The 27,986-nt window shown below is 48.0% G+C and overlaps 1 protein-coding gene across 8 annotated transcripts in view; it reads left to right on the forward strand.

Moving 5' to 3' along the window:
* The window catches only part of PTPRF (protein tyrosine phosphatase receptor type F), a 597,274-nt gene that overhangs the window by 523,179 nt on the left and 46,109 nt on the right, over positions 1–27,986 (forward strand). For 7 of the 8 annotated variants that reach the window (XM_069227811.1, XM_069227807.1, XM_069227809.1 and 4 more), the window contains 5 exons: positions 4,174–4,264; positions 5,005–5,217; positions 6,689–6,846; positions 10,330–10,445; positions 21,242–21,339. In XM_069227811.1, the coding sequence (XP_069083912.1) occupies positions 4,174–4,264; positions 5,005–5,217; positions 6,689–6,846; positions 10,330–10,445; positions 21,242–21,339 (676 nt within the window). Of the gene's footprint in view, positions 1–4,173; positions 4,265–5,004; positions 5,218–6,688; positions 6,847–10,329; positions 10,446–15,776; positions 15,810–21,241; positions 21,340–27,986 lie in introns of all 8 variants that reach the window. The other variant, XM_069227815.1, reaches the window with a different exon arrangement.

The following is a 27,986-nucleotide window of genomic DNA, read 5'->3' on the forward strand; positions in this document are numbered from 1 at the left end:
GCTCTTTTTTGGGTACTACTCCTAATGGGGAACAGACAAAATTAACTGTGGGTGGGGAAGTGAAGGGGCCAGCCAGCCTCCCTAGAGCGCGCTCTTTTGCAATTTTCTTAGCCACCACGCCAGGGTTTTTCACGGCAGACATAAGATTTCTGCAGTGACCTAGGGGGGGGACCTGGGATGCTGGAATTCTAAAACCCTGTGAAAAACCTTTAATCAGAAGTTCAGCTGAAGCCTAGACTGGGTAAACTTTCAGCCAAGGCAACAAAAACTCTAAGTGAATGGGAGTCGGCAAGGAAGAACTAGGTACTGGACTTACTCCCTTCCTTAGCTCTGTCCTTTGCTTTTTTAATGCATTTAAATTCGGGGTGAGAGGGGTGCCCACAAAATGCACAGGAGTGCCTGAATTTGCACGTCCCAGGGGGGCGTGAACATACTTTCTTGTTAAACGCCCAGCAAGACCCTTTTTTGTCGCTTGTATACTGTGCTCGAAAGGGCTGCTTGTTGGGTAATTTGTTGTTCACGCACTCCAGCCAAACATTTACTTCAGTCTGATCCCAACCAATTGCTGGATCCTCTACCTTTGCCCACCTGAAATCACGGTCATACTCCAGCCAAGCGTTCCCGCCGTACATATGATGAGCTTTTAAAATTTTGTTTGCATAAAATATCATTGACAGGCCGATGTCAGGCTTCTTTTCCATCATGACTGACATAAACACATTAAAACCGAATAACCAATTTGTAATATTCTCTTCTATCTTAGGTTTTTTATCTGAGTATGCTGAAGTTTTAGCATCTTTATCCTTTGATTCAATTTCCCTTCTCTTAGCCCTTACCAGGCTAAAAATGTCCACAAAATCCCCTTTCCATATTTTCTCTTTGATTTCCGAAGCCACATGTGCAGCTAACTTTCCCGGCCTAGATAGCAATGTGTCTGCCCCCGTGACTTCAGCTGGGGCTGGTGTTACTATGGTGTTACCACCCTGTTCTATGACCTTACCATTTTCTTTTCCACCTGGAGGAGTCTGCAACAGCGGGCCCGGTGCCTGGCTGACACTGGGGCCCGAGGTCGCCACCTGCAATGAAGGAACATTACGCGCTGCTACCAACGCCTCCACCTGGCGCTTAAGTTCAAGTACGGAGTTCTGCAATGGGTCACTAGCCCATGGGGTCGTGGGGGGTGGGGCTGGCACTGGCACAGAGAGATTGGCCAACATCTGTGATACTGACACTAAAGTTTGAGTTGTCAGGTCCTGGGATGCCCCTGAATGGGCCCCCGCCGCCTGCCCCTGCTCTGTGACTGCGCCAACCCCTAGAGCCACTCCCTGCGCAATGGGTAATGGTTGCGTGGGTACATCCTTGGCTGGTGCTGCTAATGCTGCTACAGAACGCCGTATATCCGCCAGCATAGCTTCCACACCTCCCGCCGGGCCCGTGCTAGGCGACCTTACCCCTGCGTGATGCCCAGCAATTTCTTCAGAAGGCGCCGCCGCTGCAATACTGGGGGCCACCACTGTGACTAACTCAACCACAGGGGGAGGGGGGGCCAAAACTGCCTGAGGCGTAGGCTGTTGAACTACCACCCCCCCAGTCTGTTTTTTATTCCTACGCTTAACTGGAGGAAAAGCAACTGTCTGCGGCGTAGGCTGTTGAACTACCGCCCCCCCAGTCTGTTTTTTATTCCTACGCTTAACTGGAGGAAAAGCTGCAGGCGGTGCTACATTCGCACGGCGCGGGCGGGAAGCGCCTACCTCACCGTCATCTCCATCTGAAGGAGCAGCCTCCCCTTCTGAATCCCCGCCCCCTAACTTAGCTAGGACCAATTTTAGCAATTGGGCAAGATCAGGATCTGTGGCCTTCCTCTTACCTCCTCTCGCCCTATTAGTTGCCATAATGCTAATATTAGGTAAACAAGTTGCAAGCAGTGGTAAGACAAATTTCTCAATTAATTAACGCAAATGAATAATCCGTTAGCCCAATACCAACGTCACTTTTTGCAAAATTAAGTGGATAACAATCCTAGGACACTGACGCGCAATGCACCCTTAACACATTCAGATCAGTGACAAAATTACCCACCTAATGAATAGTCCGTTAGCCCAATGCCAACATCACTATTTGCAAAACACAGTGGATAACAGTCTTAGGACACTGACGCGCAATGCACCATTAACACATTCAGATTAGTGACAAAATTACCCACCTACTAATTCCACAATTATATGTGTAAATAAGCACTTTCAACAACTGATATGGCCCCCTTTCGCTTTACCACAAAGCTAACTATAATTGGGAGGAGAACAATATCTGTACCCTTAATACTTTTTTTCCCCTGCACCACAGCCCTCTCCCACGTGGCACACAAAATTTTTAAACATTTAAAACAGAGAGAAACTTTTTAACTAATTGACCTGGGGTGTAAACCCCAAGCAGGTGAGAGTGCGCACAGAACAACCTCCTAACTACGGAGTCAGCCTCCGTGCGCTCACTCACCTCGCTTTCCTTTGCTTGCTGACGAAGTCGCTCCCCTGCGCCTGCCGCTACACGACCAATTTTTATGCACCCGACTCTACGAGGTCGCTCCCCTGCTATCTGATCCTCAGGGACCCTCTGATTCTTTGTCCACGACAAGGATTCCAGAACCCTGCTTCTCTCGAAGCAATTGTCCTCGACCTCGCCGCCGCGTTCCTAGGTCCTCTGGAATCTGGAATCAATCGCCAACAGGTCTGCCCGTCCCCGGCCGCCGCGCACGAAGTAAGAAGGCCGAGCCTTCTGGGGGGGGCGCTTTTATGCCCCCCCACCAGTGCGCGGCGGCCCAAACCGGTCCAGCCCTGCCCCGTCCACCGACGCTCTCCCAGCGTCGAACTTCCGCCCGCGCGTCTCGCGAGACGCGCGAGCGGAAGCCCATGGCCAGCCTGCGCACAACTAGTGCGAGGCTCGGCCCCGGCGTCCCCGATCCCTAAGGGGCCGCGCCCCCCCTGGTTGGGGGGGGCGCTCTTCCATAGGTCTTGTGACAGAGGTTTCCAGCTCTTCCATGTGCCAGTTGTTTGCCGAGGGCGCACAATCGTCCTGTTACGTTGTGATGATTGCCTGTTTTTGCTGTGCGCCTTTGCAGATGGCTTACAGACTCCTTTGCTTCTTGGTTAATGGAGATGAATTTTAAGAGTCTGTGTGTTGCTGTTCATATGGTTTCTTTCATTGTGTGAGGAAGCAGAGCTTTTAGACTCTGGTTGCATTGAGCCAGTTGTTTGTGGAGTCTAGTTGGCGGTGGGGTCTAGTTGGCGGTGAGGTCTAGCTGGCGGTGAGGTCTAGCTGGCGGTGGAGTCTAGCTGGCGGTGGAGTCTAGCTGAGTCTAGCTGGCTGTAGAGTTTTCCCTCTTCAATCTGCTTTGTTCAGAATGTGGAAACAACTAAGTGATAGAACGTATGCTTGAATTAATCGTGGTCACTGGCAATCGCTCATTGGCATCATTCCAGACCATTGTTTTTCACCCAGTATACCATTGTAGACAGACCGCCTTATGCAAATCAGCCTCGGTCCTGATCTTAATAGGAACAGACAGTCCCAAATTTCCAGGCAAGATTTCCCTCCAGATGGAACAGAAGCAACCGCAGAATGGTTTCAACCTACTTGGGTCTCGTGAGTGAAGTACAGCTTGAGTCCTACGGCACAGTGGGCATGGGACCCCCAACTGGGTATATCTCACACACCTAGGGCATCTACTGCAGGAACAACATGGTGATGGAATTAAACCTCAGCCACTAGTAATTGCTTGGGGCATCATTCTGTACCATATTTTTTGCCCACTGTGCCATTCTTGTCAGACCCGCCTTATGCAAATCAGTTTCAGTGCTGCTCCAATAGGAGCGGTCCCGTCTGAGCTGCCTGGCCAGGCCCCCTCCATAAGAGAACATAAGCAACGTCAGATTGTGAGCAGATGTCATGGTCTCGTCTCATAATATTTGGAGGATTGTCAGCTGAAGTTACTCTCTTATCGTGTTACATTGTGAGACTTTTTTTTGTGGTTGATGATTGTTTGCAGATATGTCTCACTCAAATAGTTGTGTATATTGTTTGCTGAGAATCTGTGAATTTGTAACAAGGAGCAAGCAACACAACTATGGCTTCTGATGAGTAACTCTTTTCTTTTGTGTCTCCCTTCTCTTTTTGCAGGTCCTATTATATTGTGGTGGTGCCGTTAACCTCTGGAAGCAGCAGAGTTGTAACCAAGAAGCAAGGTCCGGAGGACTTGGAGCTGACCCAGGTATGAGCATGTGTCGTCAGTGTTGCAACGGAGGTCTGTGTATGAACTCTTGCCTGCAGCGCCCGTCTGTGCCTAACCTGTCCACTTACCACCTGACCTGTACCTGTGTCTATTTTATTGTCTTTGATCTTCTCTGTCGACCTTGGTTTTATTATCTTCTCCGTGATCTCCTTTGTCTTGTCTTCTGCTCCTTGCAGATTGTCTCCTGTGCCTTCTTAGCTCAACCTATTCATCAGTTTCTTCTCTTCCTTTATTCTTCTGTCCATCTTCCTAGTTATCTCTCTTCCATATCCTTCTCTCTTGTTTCTCGTGTGCCTGCTGTCAGTTGCCATGTTTCCTCCTTTCCTCCTTTGTCTCGTCCTCTGGGCCTCATCTTGATTTTCCCCATCTTCATCCTGTGCCTCACTTGTGTCCTTATTGACCAATGGGTCCCTTAGCATCTCAGTGATAGTGTGGGACTTGGCACTGGCATGCTTTTGTAGTGGAGTTACCTACAAAATAAACACTTCGCCTGGCATGTGATTTAATAGCATTGCGCCTGACATCATGATGCGTGTTGTCCATGCATGCATTGGTGGGAGCTGAAGGCGGTCCCTTTCCATCTGGGGTGCATATGTGCATACTGCTGCAAAGTAACGGGGGTAAGGAGATTGCATGAGTTTTCAGGGGTGCCGAGGAGGTAATTTTAAGCCTTAGCAAGTTTAGCTCACGTCTCATGGATAACCACTTTCTACCTTTAGATCCTTGAAGCCATCAACCAGGAAACCCCCGGCCGACGCCAGCGACGGCGGACTGAAGAGATGAAGCCATACATTGCAGCCCATCTTGCCAACCTGCCTGATTCATTCACCCTCGGAGACGAGAAGGACTATAACGGCTTCGTCAACAAGCCTTTGAAGGAAGACCTGAGTTACCAGTGCTTCGTTCTAGCTTTGCTGGAGGATCGTGACACTGTGGGTTTTCAAAGTATTAAAAAAGAACTGATGGGGGTCAATAGGAATACAGACTTTCTAGAATTGGGTTGCATGGTTTTCCTCGGTGTGATTCTGTTGGGTTAGGTTTTAGGCTAGGTTGGATACAGTGGGCTAGTTTACACGCGGTATATTATTTTGCGTACTGTTGGATGGCTTCCGGGGGGTTACTTTGAACTGGGCAGGATTAAAGCTGATTGTGTTCAGTTACATTGGTTTGTGACAGTTTTATAGGTTGGATTGTAATGGTTTGTGGTAATTCGGTGCCTGAGTAGTTCAGGTTGCTAGATAGCATTCAGATGTGTTGTGTTGGATTCTGTTTGGATCAGGTTATGATGGGAGTGGTTGCTGGATTGAGTGGGGATATGAATTACATAGGACTGAGTTACGTTTGATTGCTTTGTGATGTATGGCCGGCTGTGCTGCAGTATGTCACTTTGGATTGAGTTCTCTTAGGTCCCTTTTCCCTGATTATGTTGTGCTGGTTTATGTTTGGTTGAAACTGGTTGAGTTAAGTTATGTTCTATTACTTTGGGTTGAGTTACGATGGGATACTTTGAGTTAGGTAATTTTGTCGATTTGACGCTTCCATTGAGATAGGTTGAGTAATGCTGGCTGGGATTATTTTGAACTGTTTTATGCTGGTTTGTTGTGTTTTGTGGTGTTATGGTTATTTATGAAGAGCTAAATCACAATTGATGTGTAGGACTTGGGTAACACCTTTGCTAGATCCTCTCTTCCCCTCGCTGCCGGGCACTGCATCTCCACAGCCTGCCTTCTTGGAGCTGCTGCTGATCCCAACCTCCATTCGCTGCCCTATGATTGTGCACTAGAACAGACCCCGCATCTCTGGGCACCCGCTGTAGTTGGAATATAACCCTGTGATACACTGGGGACTACACATCGTGTCACACCCAAGATGTGTGTCTATCATTAGGCCTGTGAACCTTCCTCTTGACTTCAAATAATCCCACCTATCTTTTCAGACTGAATTATCAAACTTTCCAAACCACCTTTAGTGGTCCAAGAAGTTGATTCTCCGTGCAGGTGTGGGTCTGGTACACCGTATTAGACAGGACAGATTGTGTTCATCACCCCTATGGTCATGTTTCGTCTGCCCCATCGTGTGCCACGTACTCATCTCTCCAGTGCCTGATTCTGTGCCGAACCACTTTATTATATCCAAGATTATACCCAATAATCCTACTTGAACACGATAAACTCATCACTCGTCTCTTCCTTTCCGAAGGACTGTTTGGGCTGGAGCAACCAGTCATATGTGGGTCCGCCAGCCTTTCGAAGCACCCTCATCTAGGAGGCAAATTATCCCTCTTCGTCCAAGTTCTTGACACGCCTGTTTTTGTCACTTCAGATATTGTGGTTTAATGTTTAATTTCCACATGTAATTCTTGACCATCTATCCACCACGATCTTCCTTTCTTAATCCCTGCAGAAGAAGTACGCAGCAAGCCCCTACTCGGACGAGATCGTGCAGGAGGTGTCCTCCATGGCCAAGCAGCAGGATGAACCAGAGATGCTCTGGGTGATGGGCCCAGTCCTGGCTGTCATACTTATTATCATCATTGTCATCGCCATCCTTCTATTCAAGAGGTGAGCAGCCCCCATAGCCAAGGGGCACCTTGTATTCTTTAATATGCTATAGCTCTGCCGCACAGATCACAGAAAATGCAACACGCAGCCCAACATCGCTCTGAGCAGCAGAGCCTCAAAGCTCCTGATCAACATCTGCATCACTGCTCAGACTAGATCCTAATTCAACTTTTGTCCCATTTCCATGCTTCCTTTCTTGCATATTGACACTGTTGGAGCTCGCCTTGCACACAGTGTCCACATCCATTCTTTGCACAATCATGTTCACACGCGTATATATGTCCATTGCCTTTCTCAGCCCTATCAATCAAAGACATCTGCTGTTGTAGAGCTGCCGAGTATTTCCCAGGCTATGGTGCACTCTGAACCAGTACCGGTGCACTCTGAACCAGTACCGGTGCACTCTGAACCAGTACCGGTGCACTCTGAACCAGTACCGGTGCACTCTGAACCAGTACCGGTGCACTCTGAACCAGTACCGGTGCACTCTGAACCAGTACCGGTGCACTCTGAACCAGTACCGGTGCACTCTGAACCAGTACCGGTGCACTCTGAAACTGGGACAACTCACAGTGGCACCAGATTGCTTTGTTTATAAAAACTAAAAAGGCCACCTTGTGTTGACATTGTCAATTAATCACCTAAGGTTGCAGACATTCGATTGTATTGATGATAAATTATTTAAAAAAACGTCTACAAGTATTTTAAAAATAGTTTATTCCACCATTATGAACCAACACATGGAAGGGAGCACTTGCCTACACTGATGCAAACTGACATAGAGTGAATTAAGTTTTGGAAAGATCCATATTTCCGGTCTGGCAAATTATTGGTATGGGTTTACGCACCTCTCGCAGGCTGGGATGTTCATAGAGACGCCTCCCAGAAGCTGACAAGAAATAGCTGCAGATGTCAGTCTCTCCAAGTGTCCCTCAAGCACAGGGCAGTAGATGCTTGAAGTGCCTCTGTTGCTAGGAGACGGGCATTGCAGCTCACTTCGTAGCGGGGTAGTGTGCGATGGCGTACGATCTCAGGGGATGGGCGGTCCACCATTGGCATGTCTTTATCTCAAAAGTGCATATCATCCATGGGCTCTTGCGCCTGGGAGCCAAAGGTGCAGAACACCAGCAGGTACTAGACAAGACCCTAGATACGAAGGCGGAGTCTGATTGAAAAATGTCCACAATTAGAACTCTTTAACGAAGAACTTTACGCAGGCCCTTTGGGCCTGACCGCAAGAACCTCGGAGGAATGTGGAGGGGTGAGTAGGTTTCAGAAGAAAGCCTTCCTGGTCTTATATGAGGAACAGGGATCAAAACACAGTCTTCTCTGAAGCCAGTTTGGAAGATAATCTAGATCCTTACACGTGGTCAGATTTGCAAAGCTCAGAGGCCAGTATGATGGGTGTGTTCTGAATTTCTCGGAAGCCTCAAAACTGAGAGTTCAGAACTCCCAGATACACAGCTTTCCATAGTCCAGTCGCTACAGGACACAGGCTCCCATGACCTGGGACTGCATCTGCAGTGGAGTCTATGGGGGATCTTCTTTAAGCAACGGAGTTGTAAAAAAATAAGTGAACCAGACCTTGGAACCCAGGCATCAGGGAAAAGATCTTTATGAAAAAACAAGACTAGGAGCTTGGCATTCCTAGCAGAAGGCTTAGGGACCCTCTGTTCTTCAAGTTCCTCTGGCACTTTGTCTCTCTCTCTCTCTCTCTCTCTCTTGCTTGTTCCAAATAGTACTGGGAGGGTGGCCACCTCACCCCAGGCCTTCACAGACAGTGCTTCCATGTCTGGGCTTTCCTTTGTCAGCTTAAACACACTTGGTAGCAGAGATTTTAAAGTGAAGCTCTCAAGGCTGGTTACACGCTCTTCGTGATAAGAGAGTGAGGTGGCTTCCCCAGGTGCTGATATAGAAACATATTTTAACACAGAAGTAGGGCTCAAAATTATTGAATAGCAAAAAACTTTTATGATGATGCCCACAATTTCCAGAGCATTGTCTAAGGCATGTGTGCTTATGCTCAGAAGTGTTCACACTCACTCTTCACCGCTTGCAACCCATCATGCTCACACATCCACTGGGCACACGCCTGCTCCCCTGTGTGTTCATGTGTTCTCCCACGTATGTGCCTGTTGCCCGTTTTTGCAGCCAGTAACAATTGTACCTAGCTCTGCTTTCTAGTGTTTTGTGGCGTAATTTAACCGTGCTTTGCTTTATCTGTTTTTTTGCTCTTCTCCGGATTTAGCAAACAAGAAAGGTAGGAGCTTCTTTCACTTTTTACCTCTCTTAAAAGTTTCCAACAGTATGTGTGTACCTCAAAATCTGGGCGGAGAGCTCTCGCGGCTGGGAACCCGAGAGGAGCGACATTTTAGGGCTGGTAAAAGAAGGATATGTTGAAGTTCATGGAGGTAATGGCCAGATGTGGTGAGCACATGTCTTTGAATTTGAGGAGCCCTCTAGGCGTTTGATCTTTGGGTTGGGGTGACTGCTTCACTTAGAACGATAAGGGTTAGAGCATTAATGGATGGAAGGTTATGGTCACTGTGGGGGTTCAAGAACAGAAGCTTGTGGCCATCCATGGATCAGTTGTAAGCAGCCACCTTCCTCGGCTGGGGGAGGGTTTGCTTTCTTATGGATAAGTCGATAGATTTGAGCATCCTCATGCTAGGAGTGGCAGTCAATTGTGGAGTAGTGAAGCTATTAACGCCAGAGGCAAGTGTAGTTTTGTAGATAGTAAATGGCCTTAGTCACATAGGGTGGGCCAACTAGGTATTTCGGTGGCTGCGGTGTTTCTGGATTAATAAGTGTCCAATAAATTCCTTAGTTTTTTCGTGCCGATTTCAGTGCTGATTGTAGGAAAGAGGTGAAGTGGTGGTTTTGCAGTTTTGTTGCACGTGATTCTTTGGGATTTTGACCCCCCATTGAAGAAAGTTGAAAATTATTCTCATTCTTGAGAATTTATCTGAAATTGAGTTTAGGCAGATGGGTTGGTGGACCGTGATCTGGGTTTGAGCAGCTCATTCCTGTTTTATGTATTCCTTCTTTGATGACATGTGCTTGTTCTTTGCCAGGCAGGTGGTTGACTCATGCTTTGCGGGGGTGATTCAGTAGGATTGTGGCTTTTTAAAGATAATGGCCCTGTAGTTTGAATCTGCCCCGTAGTACATAACACAGCTGACACAATACTAGTTTCCTTCGCCCTGTCCTCCTGCCCAATCCAGTCACATAGACCTGTGCTCAGCGGACATCGAGAGATACTGGCATAGGGGTCAATTCATGATCTCTTATTTGGTCTGTTTTCATGGTCTGGTGCTGGTATACTGTGTGTTGGGGTATTTGTGGTAAGATTAAAAATCAGTTTGGCTGGTTGAGTAATTTGTTCCAAGAACCTGTCTGATTTTTCGCTGCAGTCTAGGCACACTGGGCATTTCAGCTTAAAAAAAAATACATACAAGTTTTTTGTTTTTTTGTATTTGTTAGAAAAAGAGGCAGTTCACCCTCGGGCAAAGATGACCAAACTGTGGGGCTGAAGGATTCACTGCTGGCCAACTCGTCGGACCCGGTGGAGATGAGGCGGCTCAACTACCAAACTCCAGGTAGGTGACCCACGACGGGAACATGTCTCGTCAGGAGGCTGAAGTTTGAACAGACATAGTGCCAATCTTCTCCTAGCTTGCTATGATCTCCCACTCCTTATATCATGGAGTATATTTCACAGAGATGCGGCCATAGGCTAAGAGGTTAATTCGCTATGAGAACTAAAGGCCCGCTTATTTGCGCCCCATTTGGTATGGACGTCTAGATCGAACTGTTAGCTTCCGATACAGACTTCGCGGCAGGCATGCAGTTCAGCCCAAATTGTCCTTCGAAGGGTTATTATTGCACAGTGCTACTATTAAAGGACATCAGTGAAAAGTTCATCTTTTTCATAATCACTTTTAGATGTTACTTATTTTACGAGTATTAATGTAGCTAAGGTTAACATTTCACAGTTTGGGGCACTTGACCTGCAAGTTTAGTAACATTTTTAACAACCCCACACTTGTACTTTGTCTACTTCCCAGAGAGAATTAAGACTCGCATCCAAAAATCAAAACTCCATGTATGGGGTTTGCTTAATTCTGAGTCCAGCCTGGAAACACATTGTATGCTGTGACATATTCCACTGATTGCCTTGGTCTATTTTCTTTCACTTGAGCCTCATAAATGTGTGTTCTTCTAGGGCTGGATTAAATCTTCATACCAGGCAGGCACTTTAAAAACCTGACCTGCCACTGAATATTTCATACACTCCTAATCTAGCTGGGGTCACTGAGGATGCAGGAGCACGACCAGTGCAGCACATTCCTGAGCCAAATATATCCCTTTACATGTGAAATGTTTGGAACATCATACCCCAAAATACCGACAGGCATTGCAGTGACATTCATGTTCATTGGATAGGTGCCAAGTTACATCCAACAATTATTTTGTGTTGCCTTCATCGTGTTCCTAATAAAATTAGTACGAATGAGTGAATTTCCCTTCTGAGATCGGATGATGAATGTGCACGTCCCATTCGTTACTGAGACCACCTTGCGAGTTGTCAGTGCTGAACACGGCAGGTGTGAGCATACATCTACATAGATTGGGCGCAGGCTCTGACATCTTCTAAAGTTTCACTAGATTGTCTGCTGCAGACCCAGTGCTTTTCAGGAATCCCATGGCAGACACTTGTGTTGTCCAAGAGTGGCACCTCTCAAAATCTGGCCTGAAAGCAGTCTCTCCTGGCCGGACATGGAATCCTGTTAAGTAACGACTAACACCACATCTTACTTTGATGGCTAGTTACTTTCTTCCAGCGCTCCACAACAAATATCCCAACAATTGTTCTCACTTACCTTGAGTCTGCATGAGGCATGAGATGGCCGGGCAACACCCAACTATCAGGATTTTCCATGCTTGGAGTTAAACTTTTGATGCTCCTCTTCTGATATTAAAGGTTTCCAAGCTTGCTCTGCCAGTGGTTGCTCCAGCAAAGCTCCTGCTCGCGATCAACTGCAGTTATCAGCATGAGCCAGACCCGTGGGCGCTGCAAACTGCTCTCGCGTCCGCTGCGAACTGCTCTTGCGTCCGCTGCACGGAAGATTCAGTGCTTGTGCATCTCCTACCAAGCACCATGACACCTCTTCCAAACTGTGAGCAGTTGGACATCCAAAGCTCCCCATCTCCACTTGAACAGCACAGGCTGCAGTTCACAGGCTATTGGTGAGAGGGCCAGAGCACAGGCCTCTTAACTTGAACTACCAAAGTGTCCAAGACAATATTTAAAAAAAATATTGAAATGTCCTTTTGAAACCTACAAGTACCAGAAGGCACTGGGGTGACATGTGTGGCAACTCATAATGTGTTTGAATGTTATCATGGGAGATTGCAGCCAACTGTTCTAAAGTCGCTGTGCTGTCGCAGGGTCTGTTCGTTTGCACCCTGCTTTGTGATTGGGTTGAACTGAAAGCGACAATGAATGGGCGTGGCAGCACCTCTTGAAAAAGAGCTCTCAGCTCTTCTTTTTCTAGTTAAAGAATGGGGAAACCTGCCAGGAGAGCACTCGCTTGCATTGACCACGATGACAGTGATGAAACGGAACCTGAGAACGTTTCCAGCCCTGTCATATGAGAGTCTAACTTATCAATCAAAAGAACATAATGAAAAAGAAATAGCATTTAGCAAGCTCTTTCTTGGCCATTGCCAAATCCCTCAGTGGACTTTGTCCTGTCCTGGCGGGCTAAGAATTCTGCATTCCCTAGGCTTAAAAATGCACAGAACCTCCTTCACAGAACTGTGTGCGGCCTATGGGGTGCAAGATTCAAAACTAAGTGACGTGAATCAAGTACAGGAGAGTGGTGGACGATTGCAGAAAGTGCCTTGTGCCGTCTTCCCAGATTCGAAGTTGATGCTGTCAAATACAAGCACTTGCATTAAATGCTCAAAGACCGTCTTGTGTAGTCCTCAGAGACTTTCAAGTTCGTGGATCAGTTGATGGGGCAGGGGTAAAGGTCCTAAGACCGTGTTGTACGGTCCATTCCATACTCTGAAGTTCTTGGTTCATATAAACAGCTCAGGGGGAAGTGGACAAAGACTACTTCTTGAGCCCTGAAAGTCTTGAAAGCAAGTTCATGTGCCTCGATAGGAGACCCCATATTCAGAGACCACTCTTACAGTCCTTCAAGACTCTAATTTGATTGAACGAATACAAGACTCTGGGGGAGATGTTGCAAGACTGCCTGCGCGGTCCTTCCATATTTAGTGTTGGGATAAGCAACCAGACAAGGTGTTCTTACACCACCATCTTCCGTCCTCCGAGACTCTAAGCTCATGGATCAGGTACTAAATTGTGGGATTTATGTGCTGAGGGGACCTTGCCTTCTCTGCTCGCTTAGCTAGATCCTTGCTCAGGACACCTGAATCAACAAGGGTTCTTTGTGCCCAAACAACACATCACAGTGTTTTAGCCTTGTTTGGCATCTGGCCTATGAGCCGTAGTACTTTGCCACTGACTGTGGTGTTTGAGGACATGATCATGTACACAGATGAACCGTCCACACTACCACACCCTGAAAAATTACTACAGGGCATTGAAATCCAATTCGATCCCGCAAACATTGATAATATATCCGCTAGACACTAATCTAAACTCTGCCTCTTTGAGGTTTTTGGATTTTAGGACCTTTGAGATGTGAACTTCCTCTCAGTCCAGTTCTGGGGATGCTCCATTTATCCAGTTGCCAACAGAAATAAAGAGCTTTTCCGGGGCACATCCTGAAACCCTGTTGGCAAGCACGCCTGCTTCAACACGCCTGTATGTGTCTAGGGTCTGTGACCATGTTCATTCTCTCACCTCCAGCCATGTTGTCACCACACTGCTAGAGTTAGTAGGGGAGTCTCTGGGCTGGACTGCTATAAAGAGAGTTTTTTTCCAACTCCATGTAGATCCTTTAATTGCAAATACATTTTCTGTTGATCACTTTTCCATTATGTTGGCCTCCATGTGCGCTTGATCTACTTTTAGAGTTATCTCTGTGTGGCGCTTCCTTGAGTGTCATCTTTGTGCATTGCAGTGCATTGTGGGTATGCTGCAGTGATGCATGTGCTGGGGGCTGGGGCCGGCACAGTGCAAGGCCTGTTGCTGCAAGCACGTTTTATGTGGACATATCAAGCCCTTCGTACTTTACCTGTTGTGGCCCTCGCATTAGATAGATGAAGCTGAGGTCTGTCACCTCTAGTGGTGCAGAGAGCCCTGTCCTTTGTCGCTTCACTGAGAGCACTGTCCTTTTTTGTATATCGGTGGAAGGGCAGGAGGCCTAGTTCTCTATCATTTACTGAAGCCCTGTTCACTGCCAGTGCATAGTTAACGTAGCAGAAGTTCATGTGCGCTGCCAGTGCACGGCGGTGTAGCAGTGGGCTCTGTCTCATGCCAGTGCACAAGTAGTGTACACCATGTCCAGTGCACAGGTAAAGTAACAGAAGTCGTGTCCACTGCCAGTGCACTGGTGGTTTAGCAGAAGGCTCTATCCGCTGCCAGTACACCGGTAGCGAAGCAGTAGGCAGTGTCCACTGCCAGTCCACAGGTACCAAAACAGTCAGCCCTCTCCACTGTCAGTGCACAAGCAGCGAAGCGGTACACCTTGTCCGCACGGGTGGCATAGTGGAAGGTCGTGTCCACTGCTAGTGTACAGGTAGAATAGCAGAAGGCTCTGTCTACTGACAGTGTACAGGCATCTTAGTAGTAGTACGACATGCCCACTGCCATTGCATAGGTTTAGTAGCAGCAGGCCGTGTCCGCTGCTAGTGCACTTATAAGAAAGGCCCCATCCACAGTCGGTACACAGGTAAAGTGACAGAAGTCCTGTCCACTGCCAGTGCACAGCTAGTATCACAGAAGTCCTGTCCACTGCCAGTGCACAGCTAGTATCGCAGAAGTCCTGTCCACTGCCAGTGCTCCCTAGTATCGCAGAAGGCTCTGTCCACTGCCAGTGCACCGGTAGTGAAGCAATACACCATGTCCACTGCCAGTGCACAGGCGGCACAACAGAAGGCCCAGTCCACTGCCAGTGTATAGTTAACATAGTGTATAGTTCCTATGCTCAGCCAGTGCACAGGTAGTGCATGACTAGTGTTGCAAAAGGCTCTCTCCATTGCCAGTGCACAAGTGTAAGCCATGTCCAGTGTCAGTGCACTGGTTTAGTAGCAGTCCGCAGTGTCCACTCCCAGCCCACTAGTAGCAAAGCAAGAGGCCCAGTGCACAGGTACAGTAGCAGAAGGCCGTGTCCATTACCGCTCAGAGAGCTTAGCACAAGGCCCATTCTTCTGTTGCTTCCCTGATGGTTGACAAGAGGGCCCTTTCTCCTTGCACTGGCGGTGGACCGATGCTTGCACTGGCGGTGGACCGATGCTTGCACTGGCGGTGGACCGATGCTTGCACTGACGGTGGACCTGTCCTGTTTTGTGCACCAGTGCTGGGGCAGAGTGCTCATTCTTACATGGGTGGGAGGCGGGGGTCCGGCAGTGGTGCAACAGCTTGGGTCAGTTGTTACTGCATCAGTGGTGAAGCAGCCTCACAAGCACGCATGGTGAGGGTACTGGGCTCCTACAGACTGTTTCTCACAATCATAGACCTATTTGTGGTGCTTCGCTTAGCCATTTCCAGACCCTCCCCAGTCGCCGGGGCCCCGGACTGCGCAGCTGCTGTAGGATACCTTTTTTCTTTCATTTGCATTGTGGTCTCCAGAAGCCCCACCCCCTCTCCTTCCAGCCCCTTTAACCACGCCCCTCCCTCTTGCCCGTCTCCTCTGCCCCCTCCTCAGACCCCGCCCACGGGTCTGGAGCGTATGCGGTGAATCTTAAAAGCTAACAGCTTTTTGTTCTTGCCCCATTTTGTTTCTTTGCAGGTTCGAGTCTCCCCAGTTGCCCGAATATTTCAAGTTAGTTTGAATTCCTCTTGTGTTTCTTTGGCATCTCACCCTACGTTCTCCACCTCTCTTGCTTTCTCTCCTTATGCCACCTTATCTCCTCACTCTTACCTTCGCTTTCCCCGTCTTTCCTTTCCTTCCCTAGTCCAGCATCCCTCCCTCACCACTTCTCCTTCCTACTTATTTACCTGCCAATAGGCTATCCTTCCTGTCTCCTGCCTTCCATTCCCTCCTCAGGCCCTCTTTTTCTCTCTCTGCAAGCCCTGCATGCCCTACCCCCTTCCCCTCTCCATTCCAATGCCCTCCTCATTTCCGCCCACTCATATCGCCCTTCACCTCCTGCCCATGCCGCCCTCTGCCCTCCCTGCCCTCCTTTCCTCTCCTTCCCCAGGCACAGATTTTCTTGCTAGCCCTTGCACTGTTTTCCTCTCCATCATGTGTTCCTTTCCCACTGCATGCCTCCCTTCCCTCCTCATGCGTGCCTCCCTTCCCTCCTCATGCGTGCCTCCCTTCCCTCCTCATGCGTGCCTCCCTTCCCTCCTCATGCGTACCTCCCTTCCCTCCTCATGCATGCCTCCCTTCCCCCCTCATGCATGCCTCCCTTCCCTCCTCATGCGTGCCTCCCTTTTCCTCTCCATTCTTTTCCCATCTCCTTCCCCATTCCCATGTTGTTTTCCTCTCCAAACCACTTTCATTTTTCCTCCTGGAACCCAATCTATTTCTCTCCCACCCCCACCCTACTTTCCTCTCTCCATGCCAACCTTTCTTCTCCCTATGCCCTCTTTTCTTTTGCCACACCCTTGTTTCTTCCCTCCATGCCCTCCTTTCCACTTCCTTTCCTCTCCCTCCTTTTGGTTCCCATGCCCTCCTTTTCTCTTCTACTTGTCCCCTCTCTCCTCTCCCCTGTGCCCCCCTTACCTCTCCCCTGTGCCCCCCTTACCTCTCCCCTGTGCCCCCTTACCTCTCCCCTGTGCCCCCCTTACCTCTCCCCTGTGCTCCCTTTCCTTTCCCCTGTGCTCCCGTCCTCTCCCCCTGTGCCCCCGTCCTCTCCCCCTGTGCCCCCGTCCTCTCCCCCTGTGCCCTCCTGTCCTCTCCCCCTGTGCCCTCCTGTCCTCTCCCCCTGTGCCCTCCTGTCCTCTCCCGTGTGCCACCGTCCTCTCCCATGCCCACCTCTTTCCGTCTCCTGTCCCCTCCTTTTTCTTGCCATATTTCCTTTCCACATGCCTGCCACTCTTCCTCCTCCCCATGCCAGCTCTCGCCCTTTCTTCTTTCCGTGCCCACCTTTCCTCTCCCCGTGCCCTCCTTTCCTCTCCCCGTGCCCTCCTTTCCTCTCCCCAAGCTGTTCTTCCTCATCCTGCTCCCTCCCTTCAGCTCCCTCGCACACACCTCCATTCTGTTAGTTCCCTCGCTGAGCCTCCCCTTCATCTCCTTCCTCAGTCCTCTTTCCTCTCTATCCACGCCTTCCTTTGCTTACAAAGCTCACACCCTCCTTTTCTCTTAATCCTCAAGCCAGCTTTTCCTCCCCTGCCTCACGCTCTTCTTATAATCTCCCCTCTCCCTCCTTGCTGCATTTCCCTGTCCCCCACTAGCTCCCTTTCTTTTCCCTCCATCATTGCCTCCTCTTTTCCTCTGTCAGTTTCCCCTACCCATGCTGCTCTTTCCTCTTTCTTCTTGCCTCCTTTAGGTTCTCCTCAAGCCCTCCTTCAGTGTCCTTCCCCAGTCTCGTCTCTCCCCCAGGCACCCCACTTTCCTCATGTCCTCTTTTCCCACCGCTACCCTTTGGCCGGACCACAGCTGGGGGAAGCTTGTGGAAACCAGAACTTGTGTTCCCAGAAGTTCTTTAAAACAGAGTCCACAGTCAGTAAGACAAGTCCCTGGAGCTCGGTGACATCAAATCAGAGAAGCACAGAGTGACACAGAGTCTGTCGTGCATCTTTCTCACCACCTCCTTGGGCAGCGTAGTATCTGTGGACACCCGATGTGCATTTCATGGCACTTACCCAACACCCTTGCCCTGACTACTCCTGCCAAGCTGACGTACAACAGGAATCCCTGAGCCCGATTCACACAGATTTTCCTGTGATTAGGTGTGACTTGTGCTTATAGCGCTTCTGGCTTACTCCTGAATCCAGGAGTAAGCCTAGAGTACTGCTGGTTTCAGAAATTATCCTGGAGTACTACTGGAACTAAGTTATACCTTAGTCAAAGCAAAATGTTGGTAATCCAGGTGTGCTGAATTTAATGAAAATATAGTGTTTAAGTGCTTCTCAAACAGAAGTGTATAACTTGTGGAATCAAAATGTGAAGAGAGAGGCTTTTTAAGTATAATAGTTGTATTAGATTTTAAATAAACAGTACATAATAAAATGCAATCCATCTGGGAATAAAAGAAAGGGCAAGGAAATAATCACTGTATACAAAAGTACAGAACAATTTCCCCATCTTAAAACTGCATGACCTAGTAATGAAAGTACTGTGAGCAACTGAAATTCTTAAAGTAGCTATTAACTTATTCTTATAATAGAGGTAGAAAAAGCAGCGGTAGAATAATGCACACTGTTAACGGATATAATACATATTTTAGTAACCAATCTTAGAAAAAAGAAAAGGTATAAAGTTAACTGCTGAATGAAAGATGTAATGAGAAGAAATTTAAAAAAAACTGAAAAGAAAGGAATGAAAAAATAAGAAAACATGAAATAAGATAAATAACACATTAATAACAAATATATATGGTGGATTAGGAACATCACTTTGAGATATTGATGCAACATAATTAGTGGAATCATGAGATGTGCAATTGGTAGTAATTAAAATGAGGCTTTTTCAATTCAATGATATGTAGAATTATTAGATAACATGGTAAAGTTTTTCCAACAAGATGTTAATTATTATGGATGTAACCAACAAACCAATATCTTGTTACTGAAATGTTAAAAATGAAGAAAAATAATGTAGGACCCAACTTTATGTAACCTAAAGCTAGAGCCCATCTCCTTCAAGTAGATCGTTGCGGCTTCTCTACAGCTCTGCGGAAAGTTTTGATTCGAGAACAAGGCAGTTTCTGAGAAGCAGGGTTCTTGCTATAGGTGTCTCTGTGCAGAGATGTGCACCTCTGCTATAGATGTCTCTGTACAGATATGCGGAGCTCTTGCTATAGCGGTGTCTGTACAGAGATGTGGAAGTCTTGCTATAGGTGTCTCTAAATCGCAGTACAAATTCCCTGGATCTGCTCCCCTCGAGAAGTGTAGCAGTGCCCTGTGCTGGGTCAGACCCATCCTGAAGGCCCATGCCAGTATGTCCCTCTGAGGTGGTACCGGCATGGTGACCTAGCTCCCTCCATAGGCAGCTTCATCCTACCCTGTAGAAGAGCAGGGACAGAGTTTGATTCCACCTTGCAACCCTTAATGGTAGCTTCTTCATCTCTCTCTAAGGTTTGCCCTCTAAGGTGCAGAACACTGGCCACATATGCAGGGATTTAGAGAATGCCTCGTACAAGTCACTGCCTGGTTCGCTTGCCCCTGCCTGGAGCGCCGACCTTGGTAGAGCACTCTGGATGTGTCATGAGGGACCTGGGAAGATTAAATGCTTTGAGAAGCTGAAGACAACTCTGTGTTCCCAGAGGCTGTGCACCAGCTTTCTCATTCTTGTTATTTTGGCCATCCACGCTTGAGGGAAGGGGAGTCCAGAAGTAGACTGTGGTGTGCTGTACTTACATGTTCAGTTTCTCCTCTGTAGTCATTTTATGGAAGCACATTTGGATGACAGGCTTGAGTTTGTGCACCAGCGACTGCATGCATGGTGCTGAGCTCAGACTGGCCTCCACAGAGCCATGCCATGCAGTGTGGGTAGGCACTTACTCAAAGGACTGTGCCCTGCACCAGACCACCCTAGGGCAGTTATTCACCTAGGTTCCTGTGGCCAAAATTTGTGTATGGGGTAAAATCTAGAGCTCTGGTGCACTGAACATGCAGAATTGTGAGCAGTCAGTAGAGAAAGTCAGTTAATAAGAGCCTTGTCCATGTCTGGAAGATGGTGGAAACATTTTCAATAAGGAGAGGACCGGGGGTAGCGTAGTCCAGAACTAACGTTCATGTGCAGATGTGGTTTAGATCAGAGTAGCACAAGGTACAAGCACTAAGGATAGAGGGTAGGTTGTGTGTCCTAGAACCTCAGCAGAGGGCGCGCAGCAGAATAAGATTGATGTGCATTGGTGGTTCTGTGTGTCCCACCGCTGGACCAGCCCGCTGCTAAAAGTCGCGAACCTGCTACTTCATGGAGCCATCTTTCACTGATCCACTGGTAGAGTCCACCGATCCACTGGGAGAGTCCTTCTGTTCAGTCCCTGTTGTTTCCTTTGCTCTGAGCCAGGTATCTGTCTGCAAATCCCACTTTAGAAATCAGACTCCTCCCACTAACCTGGCCCTCTGTGTGTTCACTCTCTGCAAACTTGAATGCCCATCAGGTGTGCCAGAGACAACTAAACACAGATATTTTTCTGTGCACTGATAGTCTGCCTTATTCAACTGGGCACCTGTTCGGTATTTCCAGGTTTGACTCAACCCACAAGACGTAGCGAAGATGCACATAGCTTAATTAGAAAGAAATCTGACTTCTATAAAATGGGCCTCTAACAGCGGTATTTTGCTTCAGGCCAGACAGTGACATCAAAAACAGCTTAAAGCAGAGCCTGGTCTCGCCCAGTGCCAGCCCTGATGTGCTTCACTGCTAATCTGAAAAACTGGAGCAGTGAGGCATCTCAAGGCAGATCCTTGTCCGGGAAACCTTAAGGAACTGAATATTCAGAAGTGTACTGTTCTCCACCACTAGCTGCAGTTACTTATTTCCTCTCGGCCTCGCCAGGTTCTAACCTGTACCTTCCTCCTTTGCTACTGATCCTTCACTTGTTCCTTTCCATCCATTTTGTCTCTTCTTGTTAGTTCCGACTCTGAGCCTTTCCTTCCCAGACATTCTATTGACTTCCCTCCCCTTTATTCTGCACCTCTCCCTCCCCGGCTCTTTCTTATCATGCAAGCATTACTCGCTGCTTCGCCACTATTCACCATCTGTGTCTCTTTGTTTGCTCCCAGCTTTTTATTTCACTATCCAGCCCTGGTGATTTGTTGCTCAGCTTGCGCTCACCATCCACTCGCGGCCTCACGTAGCCGAGTGTGTGTGGTGTGAGCGCTTGGCCGTTCTCCACCATGTGCTCTTGTCCGCATGCTCACAGGGGCAGGTCTATATGATCACATCCGTGTGCTGGGATATGTAGTGCCAGGACCAGTCGGCATGCTGTCCTCCATCCATCTTGCCGCTTTTCACATCGCCTCATAGGTCATGCAGTCAGACACATCGCCTTTAATTCCGCGGGTACGGGGTCACCCCAGTCTACCAGGTTAACATCTCCCTCAGGCACTACAGTTCTCCTCTTTTGTTTCCATCAGGCATGAGGGACCACCCTGCCATCCCAATATCCGATCTCGCAGACAACATTGAGAGGTTGAAAGCCAACGATGGGCTCAAGTTTTCGCAGGAGTATGAGGTAAGAGCATCATGTGCTAATGAGCGATGGAATGGCGGGGGTAGTCAGCCTTCAGATTCTAAAATGGATGAGTGTTGATGAAACAATGGGGACAGTCCACCAGTAACGCACAAATGGTAGTGTTCATTCACTGGGTGTGTATCTTAGAGCAACAAAGTAATATGTTGGCCTTCCCTAGCATGGATGTAGGGAGGTAGGATATTTTTCTGATGGATTCCTCTAAACCGCAGATGCCCCCAACTTTAGTATATTCCTGAGGCGTCAGACTGGATCTGGAAATGTTTCATAGCACTGTTGCCACATGCCGCTAGGTGGTGGAGTGTGGCTCTGCATGGCTTAGTTCCACCCCTGAAGTGACACAGCACAGCTGTATAGAAGTGCCACACCGGCACACTGACGATAGTCCCTCTCTGTCCACGCCTTCAAATGCGGATCCAGATCTCTGCTCCTGCTTTCAATGACTTCCAAACAAAATCCAGTCTGCAGGGGAACAATGTGCCTTGTTAAAGCTAAAGATGTCCGACCAGGCCATTAGAGAAGAGATGTCATTCACGGGCCTGCAAGAGATGTGTTTGTGCTATTTGGGGTCGGTGCCAAGCCAAGCAGTGAGTGCACCCTCATACTGCCAAAGGTGATCGCAGACTGAAAAGCAAAGCTATAGGTCACCTAACATAGTAAGAAGTCCCAGGGCTCACATTAAGTCTTGCTTTTGCTCCAAGTAGAGGGCCTAGACCTTTTGCCTCCAGAGGCTGCCCACGTAAGAAGTTTTCTTCACGGTCAAAGTCCTCCAATAAGTCGAAGTTCAAACAAAAACATAAGACAGTAAAGTGGGACTCAACCATTCAATCACTCTCTAACGAAAGAGAAGTCCAGATGACGTAAAGGTGCCAATCAAGTCTCAGTCACAATCTCAGACTGGGGAGTCAATTTCGCCATTGATAATGCGCCCAAAATTCCCAGGGCCATTGCCTGTGCTGCAGCAGTTCCAGGCCTTTAAGGAGGCCATGCTGTTCATCTTTGGCACATGTCCTACTCCCTCCGGCATGCCATCAAGCTCCAAGGTTCCACAGGGGTTCTCAGTCTAAGTATTGCTGGTGGGTCCATGCTAGATGCTGTCAGAACCTGTTGGGCCCAACTTGGATTCAACACCCAGTGCAGACTTTCACACCAGCTTTGAAACCCACATCGGTCCCTCTTTCATCGCTGCTAACACCAGAGTAGAATCTGATACCAACACCGCTGTTTGACTCTGAATGAGCTCCTGCTCTGAATGACAATGTACCCGGTCCCCAGACTGAGTCTGATCCTACACTTCTACTACCACAAAGGTGCCCACAGATGCTCCATTGTCTTTGTGACTCTGGCTCTGACCAGAGCGTGCCCCCACTCAGAGGTGATGATGGTGGGGATGGTGATAATTTACCCTCTGCTATGATGCTGACAGTCTTTACATGGGTACAGGAGGGCAGTGGGCTAGATGCCTCCCATGATACAGGGTTGAATACACCTTTCGGGCCCCCATTGGAGGAGAGTGCCGCCTTTGCTGTAGTAATTAAACTTGTGGCCAAGGTCCTGGTCCTTCTTTTGGTGTCAAGACAAATGTCCTCACAGATGTTTTGCATCCAGGCCCAGCCTCATCTGAGCCCTTGCTTTTTTTTCTTCAATGAAGCCATCACTGGCACCTTAATAGGCACTTGGTCTAAGACCTGTTTGTGTCCTCTGGTGAATAGGCAGATGACCAAATGTTATAAACTGGCTCCTGGAAACCGTATTTCCTTACACAGCATCTTACTTTGGAGGGTCTGGCGGTCCAGGCTTCCACCAGCAAGGTAAACCCTATATCATTCCCAACACCCCCATGGACAGGGAGATGAACAAGACTGAGGTGATCAGAAAATGAATGTTCTCAATAGCTAGCCTTACCTTGGGGTTGGCCAATGCTGTTTCTTTGTTGGTCTGGTGTATGCACGCCATCTGGGAAATGGCAGAGCTCTTGCCTGCAGTCCTAGAAGAGCTCACAGCCTCAGTGGGTCAGACCATTCAAGACGCCCAAGATGCAGTCATATACAGGTTTCGTGCTGGTTTTTATTCTACTGTTTGTCTGGGGGAAGCGGTTGTCATCAGTGTGGTTGCTATGCCTGGATGCGATCCACAGGTTTCTCATGATACATACAAGCTTCCCTTAGGAATATGCTTTTCGTTGACTTGTGTCTCTTCATGGAAAAAGCAGGATTCTGCCTTAGAACGCTTTAAGGAGACTAGGGCTACAGCGCACACTGAGTGTTTCGGTCCCTGCCAAAGAAGTTTGCTCATCACTTCAGGAAATTCTGAGGATACTTCAGTGGGTTAGTGTACAAAAAAGTCAGTCTCCCCAGCCCCCACTGCAGTCACTCCAGAACTTTCGTGGCTGGGAACTTGGATCCGGCAGGCAATGCAGAGGTTGCCATGTGCATTTTCCCTTCCCGCAACAGCCCCCAAGCCGCTTCAGCTTTCCATTAGTGGCGCACAACCACCCTGTGAGGGGCGACATCAAGCATCTTCTCCCCGGGTGGCGGTCCATTACATTCAATAGATGGGTCCTCCAAATCGTTCAGCAGGGCTGTGCCGTCCTTTCTTTCTGCCCTCTGTACGTTGCTCCCAAATCATAATGGCTCTCGTAGGAGCACCTTTCAATTCTGATGCAAGAGGTGCAAGCTTTAGCTGCCAAAGGAGCCATCAAGATAGTACCATACTCAGACATAGTGCCGGGTTGTTAGTCTCACTAGTTCATCTCAAAGGATGGAAGGATTCAGCCTATCGTAGATCTTCACCCTCTGAATGCCTTCCTAAATGATGACACATTAAAAATGCTAAAAGTGGCCCAGGTTCAGTCTACCCTGGATCAGGACCACTGGATGGTGGCTTTGGACCGGCAGGGCGCATATTAAAATATACCCATCCTGCAGTCCCACAAACTTTACCTTCGGTTCAGGATAGGTCACGAGCATGTTCAGATGCCATGCCCCGCTCTGACCTCACCAGTGCCCCTCGGATGTACACAAAAGTGATGGCAGTGGTTGCCATCCATCTTCGGAGGTTGGGTATATCAGATTTCCCTTATCTTAATGACTTGCTGTTAAAGGTGGGTTCGCCACAGTCAGTGGGGGACCACCTCTAGACAAAAGTGTACCTCCTGACATTATTGGGGTTATTGAACAAGCAGTTGATGTCATTCCTGATTCCTTCACATAGGTTTCCTTTGATAGGAGCCGTCTTGGACACAGTTCATTTCAGGGCTTTCCCTCCATCACAACAAGCCCTGGACATTCATGCCATGATCCCAGTGTTTCAACCCTGTTTCTGGATTTCAGTGAGAGCAACTCTGAGGCTTCTTGGCCCACTGGCCTTGTGCATCCTGCTTGTCGACTACACCAGGTGTTTTATGTGGGCTCTGCAGTAGAATCTGAAGTGTCAGTGGGCTCAGCACCAAAGAAGCCGGTCCGATGCCATCCAGGTTTTGGAAGGGACTGCAAAAAATCAGCAGTAGTGGCTGCTCAACTGCAGTTGGGCCAGCAGCAGACCCCTCTCCATTCCACACCCAGATCTGACGGTGGTAAAGGATGAGTCACTGCTGGGTTGAGAAGTTCATCTGAGGGACGTCGAGAGCAGAAGACTCTGATCGCTGGCCAAATTCTAACTTTATATCAATATGTTGGCGTTGCAGGCCATTTATCCAGCATGAAGGCCTTCCTGCCATCAATCATGGGGAGGCGGGTGCTCACAGTCAACCTTAATGCTATATGATACTGCAACAAGCAAGGAGGGGTGGGGTCTTGGGTCCTACATGGCTCTCCACCTCAGGTGATGGCTAGATTGTCAGGGCAGCTCCCTGATCATGAACCTCTGCAAGAGATCTCTGAATGCCAGGGCAGGCAAGCTCATCGTCCAGTGTCTGGCAGATCGCAGTTGGAGTCTGCATCCTGAGGTGGCACAGGGCATCTTCCCACAGTGACAGGAACTCTGAGTAAATCATTTTGCCACCACGAGGAATGTTCAGTGTCAAAACTTTTGCATGTTGGAGTTTCTGCAAAACCTCTTGCTAGGAGATGTATTCCACTTGGAGTGGAACAGCTGACTCCTGTTCGCAATACTGTCTTTTCTTCTGCTGTTACAAGCTTTGAAGATCAGGAATGACCGGGCCCAAGTCAACCTAATGCTTCTGGACTGGGCCAGGATAGTGTGATTCCTGGAACTTCTGGGCATGAGCATCTGTCCCCCAATCGCACTACCACTATGACAGGATCTTCTGTTGCAATAGCAGGTCATGGGTTATACATCCAGATCTGCACCTCTGTGTGTGGCTATTGGGCGTCAGCAGTTGTCAGCATTTGATCCACCATCCGATGTTGATGTCAGTCTAGCTGCCAGGAGTCGATCTACGAAGTCCATTTACACCGGGTGCTAGAACAAATTTGTGGCCTGCGGTCTAGTCCGCAAGATAGACCCTTTTGTAAGCCAAGTTGTCGGATAGTTCATTGTTTGTTTTATCTTTGGACCGACAAGGTCTTGCAGCGGGCACTATAAAAGGTTATCTGTCAGCCCTTTCAGCCTTTTTGCGTTTGCAGACCAACCATATTTGTTTAAATCACTTGATGTGAGGAATTTGACACACAACTTACCTTGGTCTTGATGCTCCTCAAGTGCACTCGCTTCGAGCTAATGCACAGCTGCTCATTGCGTCTTCTGACCTCAGACTGTCTTCCTCCTTGCGATCACTTCAGCTCATCGTGTGAGTGAGCTGCATGCTCTGTTGGTGCACTTTTTCTACACCACCTTCTTCCCAAACAAACTGGTGCGGAGGACCGAGGTGTCCTTCTTCCTAAAAGATGTAACTCCTGTCCGCATTAGCAATCCATAACCCTCTCATCGTTCTTTGCCCTGCCTCAGCCCTCAAAAGAGGGGGAGAGGCTCCACCGGTTAGACCTCAAAAAAACTTTCTTTTATATTGATTGTACCAAGGACCATCGGTGAATGATCTGTCTATGGGGCTCTCTGGGGTAAAGTAAGGAAGGACTGCAGAAAAGGACTCTATCAAGGTGGACAGTCCCCTGAATTAAGATATGGTACTCACTGGCCAAAAAGCAGGTTCTTGAAGGCCTGAGAGCCTATTCCATTAGGGCTAAGGCTGTCACCACTGCGTTGGCACGCATAGTGTGCCCTTGGCATTTGACAAGCCATAACCTGGGTGCTGATGCATACATTCACTTAGCAAAACTTCCTTCACAGCCAGGTCTGACCGGAGGGGCAATTCACCCATTCGGTCCTGCAAAATTTTCTGGTCTGAGCCTACTACACCGATCTTCCAGCTTTGGAAGGTACTGCTTTGATATCTAAACTAGGGGTGAGGAATCTGCAGTTAGAAGTACACATCAGAAGTTAATTACCTTTGGTAACACTCTTTCTGGACACTCTAACAGCAGATGCCCTGCCACCTGCCCATTCTGAGGAGTGGTCTCTTTTTACCATCTAAAAAGGGCCCACATCTAGGGTTATGGAAAAACTCAAGCAATAAACTGATGTTGGCACGTAGGGATGATGCATATATGCACTCTGGTCTCTCACTTCCAGGGCACAATAAAGTGATCACGGAACTGACAGTGCCACCTACATGTGCACTGGAGCACTGCTATGAAAAGTTCCTGGATCCAGTTTGGCACCTGGGGAATATTCTGAGGTTGAGAAATCCGTGTGTATGTGAATGTTATTGTTTAGTTAATTAAAACCATAACTAATAGCTTCACAATTTATACTAAAACTAAACTTCTGAAAACAACATGCCTCCAGTTCTCGGAAACATCTGTGGCTAGAGTATCCACCAGACAGGGCATTACTGAAGGTAAGTAACTTGTTCTTTTCTGAATTCGGTAAGACATACACAACATATTATCCTGCTGTCTGCCAGATTAATAGCGTGTAATGTGTGCTCAGTTATTAAATTTGCAAGCAGAACTCCATTCATTATTCTGAGACTCCAGCACATCTTTTACAAAACAATTGTTTTGAAACTTATCTGCACATATGCTTGAGAGCTATTTTTCAAGTTTATATTTTATATAAACAATCATAAAAAAGGTCTTGAAAATAATTTTGTTACCGAAATAAGTTGATCGTAGCCACTTTTGAGGTGTGCAGGAGACAAGCATTTCCAATTGTTAGCATTGTGTTTTTTTATAAATATTATTTTTGCAGAGAGAATTAAGCATTTCAAACAGTCAGTTTTGGGTGCTTATATGAAGACTGTTGGGTGAGGATGAGACAAAAGGCGGTAATGGTACACACATACAGAAACAATGTTTTTGAGGAATATTCTAGTACATGTTGACTGGAAATGGGGGTGTATGTGAGCATATTAATGCTGAGGTACAGTTGTGACCAGGCTGGGAAGGTGGGTTGTATGTGTCTGTGAAATTAGGCCTGAAGTATCAGAAGATGGAATTTGGGGGTGCTGTTGAGAGCTGGCAGGGAGGTGAGAGTATAAGGTGTCCTGAGAAGATTACAGAATGCTAAGGGGAAACTAGTTGGAGTGAAGGGAGACAATGGACTTAGGAACAAATAGAAATGATAGATTCACAGATTGCAAGAGATTGACTGGAAGGTAGTTAATATAA

The sequence above is a fragment of the Pleurodeles waltl genome, chromosome 4_1 (genome assembly GCF_031143425.1).
Source record: "Pleurodeles waltl isolate 20211129_DDA chromosome 4_1, aPleWal1.hap1.20221129, whole genome shotgun sequence".
In the NCBI taxonomy this organism is placed as follows: domain Eukaryota; kingdom Metazoa; phylum Chordata; class Amphibia; order Caudata; family Salamandridae; genus Pleurodeles; species Pleurodeles waltl.